We start from the raw sequence: 12,209 nt of genomic DNA, 5'->3' as shown, positions 1-12,209 counted from the left end.
CAAAAATTTGTGCATTAGGCCAAAATGAATAAACTCCTCAAGGATGGACAAATAAAGGGTGATTTTATTTTCAAGGTAATACCTCCTTAACATGGCAGCATAAAGACTATGAGATTAAGTTTCAGGAAGATTCATGTTGGGATTAAACATATGAAAAAATATTAATGAATTAGAGTATTTCTTTTCTTTTAAAATATTTTTATTGATTCCAGAGAGAAAGGGAGAGGGAGAAAGACAGAAACATCAATGACGAGAGATGGATTAGCTGCCTCCTGTATGTCCCCTACTGGGGATGGAGCCAGCAACCTGAGCATGTGGCCTGACCTGGAATCACACCGTGACCTCCTAGTTCATAGGTCAACACTCAACCACTGAGCCACGCCAGGGGCTGAATTAGAATATTTTGTAATATTGGGACCAATTTTTAGCCAATCAAATTGCTTAAATACATTTTAGTTTGTGGTTTGACAGGTAGGGTATTTTCACCTTAATCTACAGAGGGAAAGGTTCCTATAAATAGAAAGTTGTCATCTTCAAAAATATAAGGTAAACATGTACACATATTTATATGTATACGTATGAGGCAAAGTCAATAACTCCAAAAATTATTATTTTGAGAGGACTGTATCTGTAAATGACTATTTTTGCAAACTGATAAATATGTACATCTGTGACTATCTGAACATACCATTTACTGTGAATAAAATTAGGCTGAAAATTTGCCCACTGAACAGAAATCATAAACAATACTTTAAAAACCTTTTATGTGAAAATAGAAATAAAAATATTTCTTAAGTAAAAAATTATAACCTTGTATATAAATTGTAGTTTGAAGTGAACAATCAATTATAGTAGCATACTCAAGATAGTCACCTAGTCTAAGGGTACATTCTTCCAGTTATAAGATTAGCAAGTCTTGAGGATCTAATGTACAACATATAGTGATTATAGCTAACAATAGTTTACTATACGTATGCTTGAAAGTTGCTCAGAGAGTACATCTTAAATGTTCTCACCACAGAGAAGAAATGGCAATTATTTAACAAGATGGAAATGGTAGCTAATGCTATGGTGGTAATCATTTTGTTAAATGTATCAAATCCAAGTTACACAAGGCTATTTAATTATATCTTAATAAAGCTGAAAAAGTAAAGATTGTCATTTAAAAATTATATGTCACAGTCTCTTCGTAACAAAATAATGAATAAATTACCTCCTCCTTCGGAACAAAACGTTATCAGCCAGCCAATACCAGAGGCAAAAGCAGTTTGTATGGCGTTAACAAAATTTCCTTAAAAGAAAATAAAGCAAATTTCTGATCACTTGTTACTCGATAATGAAAACAGTTTTCTAAATGTTTTTTTCCCCCCTTTCCTAATTTCACCCTCTTCCAATCCATTCTGAGTAGAGAGGATTTTCTAAAAATCCTTGAGTTTGTAAAATTCATTCACCAGCGCTCCATTTTTCCCCCATCACATAAAATGTAAATTCATTATTTCATCAGGAAGCTCAAATTGCTAATATCTACCCCGTCAGCCAGCCATATTCCTTCCCATGCCACTAATGCATTACACATCCTCCTGTTAGTCATGAAATACTGCCAGTTCCCCAAATTTTGCTACTGTTACTGAATGTAAAGACCATTGGAAAACAAATATACATTACAATTCATTAACAGTAGCAAAATTACAGTTACAAAGTAGCAATGAAATAATTTTATGGTTGGAGGTCACCACAGCATGAGGAACTGTATTAAAGTGTTGCGGCATTAAAAAGGTTGAGAACCGCTGCTCTAGCCCCACCTCACATCTATTTCCCATATCTTAATTGCTTTAGTTTCCGTACACATACAATTCATTTGTTAAATGCCTACTACTTAGTAGTGGTCAGAACAAAAGACACAATTCCCTTCTAAAAGCATCAAAAAAGTATTTTAAAATTTTAACATTATGACCAAAATATTAATACTGCCGCTGAAAAACTTAAAATATAAATTTCAAAGTAGCCTTAAAAATCAAGCAAATTAAGAAAATAAAATTACCTGCCCACAATTCCGTCACAGTGCTTCTGACATGCTGCATGGCAAAGCTCACTAAACTGTCCTTTGATCTGTCACCATGGTATTTCACTGCAGCCTATTGGTTTTTTAATAAAAAGGGAAACATGCTTTACTTTTTCTTTTAAAAACACCACTAAAAAGAATACTTTTGATTCTACATTATTTTAAAAAATACAGTAAGATGTCTCTTAATGTACAACGTATTTCCAACTGATATGCTGAAAATCTTGATTGTATAGAATTCAAGGAAGACATTTTTAATATTATTTATAATGATTTTTGTTTCAGTTTTATCACTTAAACCGGGGGGGAAAAAGGACATCAGAATTTTATATTCAATGAGACAATACCTGAAAATACTTTGTAAACTATAAAGTAGAATATGCATATTGGTTATACTATGTTCTTTAAGAAAGAAACAGAAATTGGTGAACATTTAATTTTGAAAGTCATCATTTGACCATTGAATGATGTGGATTGAACTGCCCAGGTCCACTTATACTTGGAATTTTTCAAATGGCCCATTCAGTTTTTAACTGTCTGATGTTCAAACTACTGTGAAGGGTCAACTGGAGATTGGGAATTTGTGCATGCAGAGCGCTCACTTGAGTTATACACATTTAAAAAAATTGTTTTTGTTTTATTGATATCAGAGAGGAAGGGAGAGGGAGAGAGAAACATCAATGATGAGAATCATTGACCAGCTGCCACCTGCACATCTCCTACTGGGGATGGGCATGTGCCCTAACCAGGAATCAAACCATGACCTGTGGCTCATAGGTAGACACTCAACCACCGAGCCACACCAGTCAGGCTACGCATTTTTTTATAAGTGCCACTAACCTCTATGTTATTATTCCAAGTCAACTGTAATGGTATCTAAAAGTATTCGTAATACTCAAAATGTTCATTATGACTAGAGAAGGGCTAGTACCTAAAATAAAACTTAAATATCAAAGCATTCTATAAATTCTCATACTGTACTTTCTCTAGTATTTTCCTTATCATAAAGTTCCCCAAGTTTAAAAAATGCTAACTTTATCCCTTACCATTCCAGACCTAAATATGAAGAGGCTGGGATAACTGTTCACTCCTTTCATTCGGCAAAGCATTCTATCATCGCCACAGTTAACGGCTCCAATTCGAAGTAACCCATCCACTTCTTTAGCAAAGTCTCTCCACTACGAGAAAAAAGGAAACATAAGTATTTCTTTGGACACTTCTCTTGAGCATTCTTCAAGCTATAAATACTTAAAAGACTATTTTTAGCAAATAAAACCACAAATATGTGAACATACATAATCACTACTGATAGATAAAATTGCTATTAATAGGAAAATTCCAATATATTAAAAAACTCAAATAACAGATCAATTAGAAATAGAAAAGCTTTAGTAGTCGGGATGTAAAAATACACACCGTAGGAGCTAAGTCATGGCAGTGTGAACAGCCTGCGGAGTAGAAGTTCACAAACCACAGCTCTCCAGAATTAACAGCAGCATCTGAAAGTACATGAAACCAAAACAACTTAAGACTAGTCACAGGTTTGTGCATAGTTTGGTTAAAAAATTTTTGTTGAGATCAGAAAGAAAGTCATACATCTTTCATACTGCCTTCACCAATAACTTTCTGTACAATTTTTTTCTATAAGAAAATGTACTTCAACTGTCAAATAATACCTTTTTAAAGAAACTCTTCGAAACCTCGAACTGCTTGATACCATCTCACCATGAAGCTGTAAAAAGAAAGGAAGCAACACCCAAAGCTCATGGATGAGAGAAATGAAGAAAACAGTAAGAGAATGAACTGAGTTTTAAGCTCTTTTCCTATCTGCAGCATAAGGTAAACATGGAGCCAATCAATTCTGACAGTTATTTCAAATTCTGAAAGAATGGAATAAGAGGTCTATTTGATGTAGTAAGGACTCTGGGATTCAATTTAATCTTTGCCTTCAAACATTTCCCTTGAAAAACTGCCATTATTTGAAAAGTATCAAGATTTTTAACAATTCAAAAAAACACACCTTATTTTGTAAAATAATAGATTTGCACACCACATAATGTGTAGCCAACAATATATTATACACTATAATCTACTAGGAGCCCAGCACGTGATTCGAAATAGCTCAGCAGCACTCACCCTTGAGTCACGGGTCCAGCCCTGTCTCGCTCCCTGGGCCCTGCCTCCCTCTCCAGCCCCTGGAGCAGCAGGGGCCTCTGTGGATCAGGACCTCCCCAGTGCAGGCAGACAGAGGCCCCTGCCACCCTGTCCCTGACCCTGCGTGTATAACCTCCTCCTGTTCGGTCAACCCATTACAGCATCCCAGTTAATTAGCATATTTTCTATTTTTCATATATAGTAATTTTATGTAAGTCAACATTTATTCATCTAAAATTTTTAACAATGTAACATTTAAGATAAAAAGGTGAATACACCTTGCTTTTGTCTAAAGTTTTCATATAATTCCACATCAAAATCAGTGAATTTTTAAATAAAGTTTCATAGTTATAGGAAGTATATTAAGACATCAAAACATGCATACTATTGTGTAACTGATTTAGGTTAATTAGTAAAATATTTACCTACATTTCAATTACAAGACACAAAAACCTATGGGAAGAACAGTTAACCCATACATTATAGACAAGGTGTATAATTTAGAATTTTATCAGTTCTTTGGCCTTTTGCATGATTTGTATTACACTGCATATACAATTTTGTTTTAGGCTCTTTTTCACTTAACATAATCTAAAATGTTGTAAAAATATTTTAATAATATAAAAAATAATGATGTAGAATAAAATTATCTTGGTTCATTATAATTTCAAATGTGTCAATCATACACAAACACACATGCATAGATGTTTCAATTCATATGATGCATAGAGGTTTCAATTCATATGATGCTATAAGATGTGAGGAATAATTGTAGCTATTGCACAGTGAAGCCATTAAAGTTCATTAAGACAACGGAAGGAAAGTTGATGATAACTGTATACCCATAAACTTACCAAATTCTCTTCTCTCCAATGTTATGATTTCAGGATCATCATCATAAATACCTAATTTTAAAAGTACATAAAAATTATAAAATTAAAACTTCATCATAAAAGTAAATTGCCACACTTAAAATAGGTTACTTACTCTTGTTTTAATCATCAAAAACCAGATTACTAAACCTCAAAGTTGAAAAATATGCAACAAACTGAGAGACCAAGAGTACACAAAACCGCTGGTGATACCTTTAAAGAGCGATCGAGATATTAGTTTCTGATTTGGATTGTCATAGGTGTGTGTATTTGTTGGGTTCCCAATATTCACAAAATTTTATCTTCACTGCAAATTCGTATTATTTTTTAAAAACTTTTTCTTTTAAAATAGTTGTACAGACTCTCATTTATCTTTTTCCTAAGCTTCCCCTAGCTGACATGTTATACAGTTTTAGAACAATATCCAAACCAGGAAATTGGCACTGGTACATTACTGTTAACTAGACTACAGACCTCATTTATTTTTCAATTATATGTTTTTAATAAGTGGCATCATTTAAAATTATATTCTATGGCTAAAAGTTTTATAATTAAAATATTTACAGAGGTAGAGACAAACTTATTAAGTAAATATAAATTTTTATTTACAATAATAAAAACCAATGCAATAAAATTTCTCACTATTATGAAACATCCAAATAATATTAGTGATGGATATAGACCAAAGGTCAGCGAACTTTTTTTATAGAGGCCAGTTGGTAACTATTTCAGGCTTTGTGGGAAATATAATTTCTGTCACGACTACTCAATCCTGCACCTGAAGTGTGAAAGCAGCTACAGATAACACGTAAATAAATGAACCTAACTGTTTGGGCATAACTCAGAAATACCGTGGTTTGGTTCCAGACCACAGTAAAGGCAGGATCAAAGGCAGGTGTATCTTTTTGCTGGTGGAGGGTCTTGCCTTTAATTTGTAAAAAAACGCAAGACCTGTGAATCCCAATGAGATGAGATATGCCTGTACTCAATAAAACTTTACAAAAATAGGTGGCAGGCTAGATTTAGACTGTGAAATGTAAATTGCTGACACCTGAAATAGGCTATCATGCTGTAGTGATATACCTGAAAATAATATTTTGAAAAGAAAGCTAGTCTTAAGAAACATATATAATAGCTATAAATTGAAAATAGTCTTTAGTTGAATATAAAGGCATACTTCAATTCTTAGCCTACATTTGAGGTTAGTTAATGATTTAGGTACTTGAAAGTTCCCTCTTGCCTTGATACCTGCTTATTCTCACTTTCCTTTGATTTAAAAAAAATACATATATATATATATACATATACATACATATATATATACATATACATACATACTTATATATATATATATATATATATATATATATATATATATATATATATATATATTTTATTTCAGAGAGGAATGGAGAGGGAGAGAGAGAAACATCAATGATGAGAGAGTCACTGCTGACTGGCTGCTTCCTACACAGCCCTCGGTGGGGATTGAACCCACAACCTGGCATGTACCCTGTGGGGAAATCAAACCGTGACTCCCTGGTTCATAGGTCGACACTCAACCACTGAGCCACGCCAGCTGGGCTTTCCCTTGATTTTTTAAACTTGTTTACCATCTCTGCTCTTGTCTCATTTCTTATTCCTGTCAACACTGTACAACATTAAAGATGGCATTTCTACTGAAGTGACCACTATTAAACTTAAAAGAAACTAGCTTTTCTTGGAAAATATGATGCTTGTTCTAAAAATCTTGAAAAGCTTCAATATTTAACTTTTAATGTAAGTATTTTTAAATTAAAGAGCAAACCTTATTTTACAAATATTTTACAAGATTATGATCCAAATACCTTCATATTTGTTCAGATAATAGCTACCACCTGATTTTTCTTTTGAATTACACTCCTGTTACATTAAAAAGAGTCAAGGCAAAACGTATTAACTACATAAGCTAAGTGATGAAACAAAATTAATTTTCTAAATTTATCCAAATAAAAAACAATCATTTCATAAGGTATATTATCTTACCAAAATCATAACGATAAAAATTCCAGCTTTCATATTGGCCTCCTTCTTGATTATCTGCAAGTCCCTTTTCTCCGTATTTGTCATACTTTTTCCGCAGATCTTCATCTTTGAGTACTTCATACGCTCTATTTATTTTTAAAAAATCACTATGTGCATTTGGGTTATTCTATTAAAAAACATTAGATATAACACTTATTTCAGATATATAATCAAGTATCTTCAGAATCTATATCTAAATTTAATTTAATCCCAAGGTTTTTGGGAGAACAGATATTCAAATAAGGAGTAGTAGTACAATATGAAGTGGGTTATCATGGGTGGAAATAAAGAAGGATTTTTAAAGAATGTGAATCTTTGAAAAAAAAAATATATTTTATTGATTTTTTACAGAGAGGAAGGGAGAGGGATAGAAAGTTAGAAACAACGATGAGAGAGGAACATTGATCAGCTGCCTCCTGCACACCCCCAACTGGGGATGTGCCTGCAACCAAGGTACATGCCCTTGACCGGAATCGAACCCGGGACCCTTCAGTCCGCAGGCCAACGCTCTATCCATTGAGCCAAACCAGTTTCGGCAAGAATGTGAATCTTAAAAGTATAAGAAAAATGAGAACTGATGCCTCAAAAGTCTGATAGATGTGATTATACAATGTAAGTCATTACTTCCAAGAAATGCAACTGAGAAAAGGCCAACTTATGAACCCTTGAAAATCCTTTGTATTGTTAGGTATTATCTGTTGCCCCTAACACAATTACAAAGAAATTTGTAGGCTATTTTGCCATTTGACGCAAAACTAATATATTAACTAAATAAAAAGTACGTGCCCCAATTCATCAGATAATTACTAATAAATAAAAATCAGTATCAGAGTAACAATTTAAAACTGGATTGGAAATAGTCCTTATTTGTTACGGTTCAATAATTAGTTTTTGAAGAATGCTTTCATCCAAATAATACTTACTCGTAGATCAACCATTTTTCATATGGAAATAAACAAAAAAAAAATCGCATTCTGAAATTTCTAAGAAAAATAAAAATCCTATAAATAGAATACAGGCCAGCCAGTAGAGCTCAGTGGATTTAGCATTGGCCTCCACTCCAGGAAGTCACCAGTCTGACTCCCTGGTCAAGGCACAGACCAGGATTGGATTTCAGGCTGATCCCCAGCAGGAAGCAGCTGATAAGATGTTCCTCTCCATCTCCTTTTCTCCCTATCTAAAAATCAATAAAAACATGTTAAAATAGCAGAATACAGATTCTGGGGAAAGATTACCAAGTAATGAGAGTTTTAGAAAAATACTGATTCTAGTGCTCAGCTTAATGCCATCAAAATAATCCTTTAAAAAATTCTATCTAGAAAATAGAAAATTAGAACTCCTCTCTCTCCTTGATGAGTATCAAATCTCAACAAAATTAATTAGGTGAATTATAGACATATAAGAATTAAAATTAATTCAGTTTTGAAAGATTACATTATGGGACACATAAGCAAATATTTATTATTAGAATTAACTGGAGTTGGCTGTTCTCAGGTTTTACTTAAAATACTTCCTGACTCTGGCCTTAAACTTGTGCATGGGAGAAAATAGTGAAATAGTAACAGCATTACCATTAATAGCATGCCATTTTTACCAAGACATACTCTCTAACTTCTAAGAAAATAATTTTTTTTTTACTGTTTTAAAATACTTGATCTTACCCTACTTTACTAAGAAAACTACTTCGCAGACACTTTCTGCTTTGGAATTAACATCTGTAATAGAACTGTTGGAAATTTAGTTTTCAAATTAAGAGGTAATTGCATTTTTGGTACTGACAAGCCTTTATATTGTTCTAAACACTTTTGCTTATTATGTTTTTAATATATAAGTTGAATTACAATTTAAAATATATATATATATATATTTTATTGATTTTGTACAGAGAGGAAGGGAGAGAGATAGAGAGCTAGAAACATCGATGAGAGAGAGTCATCGACCAGCTGCCTCTTGCACACCCCCTACTGGGGATATGCCCGCAACCAAGGTACATGCCCTTGACCGGAATCGAACCCGGGACCTTTCAGTCCCCAAGCCGACGCTCTATCCATTGAGCCAAACCGGTCTCGGTCTGAATTACAATTTTTAACATGTGATTGTTCTTAAGCATTTTGAGCACGTATGATTTAAGTAGATATCCAAAGTTACTAATATACATTAATGAGACTATGTTTAAAAAGAAATTTTTACCTACCGGGTTTTTATCAGGATGAAGCTTCAATGCTAACTTCTTGAAAGCTTGTCTTATTTCTCTACTGCTTGCAGTTTTGGATACTCCAAGTAAACTGTAAAAATCCTGATCTGTGTCCACTAACACAGCCATATACACTATTAGAAAGCAGAGAATGACCCTTTTCAAGTCTCTAACCCGGTCATCTTTATTTAACCAGACTCCCATTCTTTTTCTTATACAAGTTCTGATTTAAGTGAACATGAATATACACCGCTGGGTCCGGCTGATAGAACATGCAAGGTCGACAACCTCTGTCCACATTACTCCACGGGTGACTCAAAGATCACACAATTGTCTTCCAAATGTTAATCTAAAGAGAGGAAACCGAGCAGTTAAAATACATTAAAAAACAACGACCCCAAACCCAGCAATAACACTACTTATTCCATAACGTGGTCAGCGATACAATCTCCAGTAAATAGAGAATCAGAGGGAGTATCCGGGATCTATTATTTTGGGGCCCCTTTTTGCTGCTTCCACACCCAGGTATCCAGATTGGTGAAATCACCCAAGAGACAGCAGGCACAAAGTGAAAGCTAGTGTGTGGTTATAGCTAGCCAGGACATTTTATAAACTCAGCAATTTGTTCTGTTCAGCACCAGAATACAAGGAGGGGTAGGGGTGGGGTGGAGAGGGAGAGGGGGGTAACCAGGGCACCGTTTCCTTCCTTCTTCTACCCAGCTCTAAGCTTGGTCCTTTTGTAATACCACTTCCTTTTTGGCTACTTCTTGGCATCTTTAAAGCTATCCGGTTTTCATTTTAATCAGATTTCACTTGGAGGGAACAGCCTTTGGGTGGGGGAGGGGGGCTGGAAAGGACAGGTGCCTTCCAGCGGGTCTGTGTTTCCATATACCCCTTCTACAAACGGCAGTGGCTTTTTACTGCTATGACAGACAACTTACATAGCAGGCCGTTTTCCCAGAAGGTGCTCACATGACATATAAGCAGAAACTATTTTACAAAAGTAGGAGAAGAAGAACCACAAGCTAACGGTGTAACTTGATTGCCAAGTCTCCGTTTGGCAGAAACACAAATAAGAAAAAGAAGGGAATCAGCTATATCGACATGCTCACCTGTGTCGGGGGGGAAAAATGAGGTCAGATCGCATGGAAACGTGTATAAACTTTGCTTCCAGAGATCTTATCATGCTTAGAAAAAAAAGCTAATTTTCCTAAGCATCCTCAGGTTCTCCCTGCACTGAATCCTAAATGTCCATGTACAGTTTTTGTCCTAACCTGTAAATCATTCCTAAACCTTCTTCTTCATGCCACCAAAAGACACCTTTGTAAAATACAGTGAGGTTTACGTACTAATAAATATCCACACGGGAACACACGGAGGGAAAAAGCGGAGAACACGCTCTCCGACCCCAGCCCGGCGGGTGTGTGAGCGGGCGCGGGGCGGGGGCGCGGGCAGGCGGCGGCGGCAGGTCCACGCCCCCGGCAGCCCCCGCCCCGGACGGCAGGCGGGCAGAGGGGAAGATGGAGACAATAGGCTCCAGGGACGGTCCCCCGTGGCCGGTGTGCGGAGCCTCCGCCAGAAAAGGCAGGAAGGAGCCCGAGTCCTGGAAGCTAACGGGAGGACCTGGAGCAAGAAGGGGGAACGGCTGGCGGGGAGGAAGGCGGCGGAGGCAATAGTATGAGGCAGACGGGGCGCAAGAACACAGTGGCCCGGCCGTCGCCGGGCGACGAGGGTTCAAATCCCGGCGCGCACGGCCGTTCCGCCCTCCCTCCCGAGCGGCCCAGCGCCGGCCCGTGCCCACCTCGGCGCCGCGGGGTCGCCTCCACAGCTGCTCCCCGTCCTCCGCGCCCTCGGCTGGTCCGCCCGGCCGGGCGCCGCGGTGCTGGGCGTGCGGGAGGGAGGCGCGCCCTCTCGGACCGCCGGCCGCCGGCTCGGGACAGGGAGGGTGCGCCGCGCGGGGAGCAGCGCGCAGCCACCTTCCGCCGGCTCCGCACGCCGGGCTCCGGGCAGGGGGGCGGGGCCCGGCGCGGGGCACTGTGGGAAGGCGGGGACGGCTCGGCCCGGGCGGACCCGCCACAGGCCTGGGGCGGCGGCGGCCGGGCGGGGAGGGCGGTGTGTACTTAGGTTGACGTGGCGGTCGGCGCGGAATCCGGCTCCGGTTCCAACCCGGAGCTGAGGGACACGCTGTCTAACCGCAAAGTCCACGCCTCTCCCCGCACTCGTGGGACTGGCGCTGCCGGAGGGTGGGTGGGTGGGGGGGCTCCGGACGCAGGCCAGCGGAGCCCGCCTCTTCCGGCGCCCGTTGCTATGGCAACAGGGAAACCCAAAGGGCCAGCTGGGATTGCCATTTCCCTGTGATCCCGTTCTTGAAGGGAAGGCAGGGCTGCAGAGGATTGTTCTGGTGGGTGGGCAGAAGGGAAATTTTGCAAAAAAAAAAAAAAAAAAAGGAAAGCTTGGGCCCTGGCTGGGTTGCCCAGTTGGTTAGAGCTTTGCTCCTATACACCAAGGTTGTGGGTACAATCCCGGATCAGGGCTCATGGGAGAATCAACCAATGAAAATTAACCAATGAATGTATAAATAAGTGGAACAACAAATTGATATTTCTCTCTCTCTCTCCTGTCCCCCCTCTTTTTCCCTCCCTTGAGAGCAGGTAGGGAATATATGTACATTAACACTCACACACATACACAAGTTCATGTTTACATATATATGAAACTACGAGTTTACACCAAAACTTCCAATTTTAGTATAATGCCACAGGAATCATTCCAGTTTCCTCCCTTCTTCAAGTGTAGCTCCTTTCCCTGACAATGAGAAATCTGGTTCCCATTATCCTTGTTTTATATGTACCTACTTAACTTT

General features: G+C 38.0%; 1 protein-coding gene across 2 annotated transcripts in view; it reads right to left on the bottom strand.

Moving 5' to 3' along the window:
• Window positions 1-11,540, bottom strand: part of DNAJC10 (DnaJ heat shock protein family (Hsp40) member C10) — a 32,643-nt gene extending 21,103 nt beyond the window's left edge. The window contains exons 1-8 of one of the 2 annotated variants that reach the window (XM_084892588.1): window positions 11,148-11,540; window positions 9,347-9,695; window positions 7,114-7,279; window positions 5,071-5,121; window positions 3,479-3,561; window positions 3,109-3,240; window positions 2,042-2,135; window positions 1,214-1,291 (exon numbers count right to left, since the gene is read on the bottom strand). In XM_084892588.1, coding sequence (XP_084748714.1) covers window positions 1,214-1,291; window positions 2,042-2,135; window positions 3,109-3,240; window positions 3,479-3,561; window positions 5,071-5,121; window positions 7,114-7,279; window positions 9,347-9,550 — 808 coding nt within the window. In that variant the 5' untranslated portion in view covers window positions 9,551-9,695; window positions 11,148-11,540. The remainder of the gene's footprint in view (window positions 1-1,213; window positions 1,292-2,041; window positions 2,136-3,108; window positions 3,241-3,478; window positions 3,562-5,070; window positions 5,122-7,113; window positions 7,280-9,346; window positions 9,696-11,147) is intronic. The other variant, XM_084892589.1, reaches the window with a different exon arrangement.
• Between the last annotated feature and the right edge of the window lie 669 nt (window positions 11,541-12,209).

Source organism: Pipistrellus hanaki (assembly GCF_964339955.1).
Source record: "Pipistrellus hanaki genome assembly, chromosome: 8".
In the NCBI taxonomy this organism is placed as follows: domain Eukaryota; kingdom Metazoa; phylum Chordata; class Mammalia; order Chiroptera; family Vespertilionidae; genus Pipistrellus; species Pipistrellus hanaki.
This window is presented reverse-complemented; position numbering and strand designations above follow the sequence as displayed.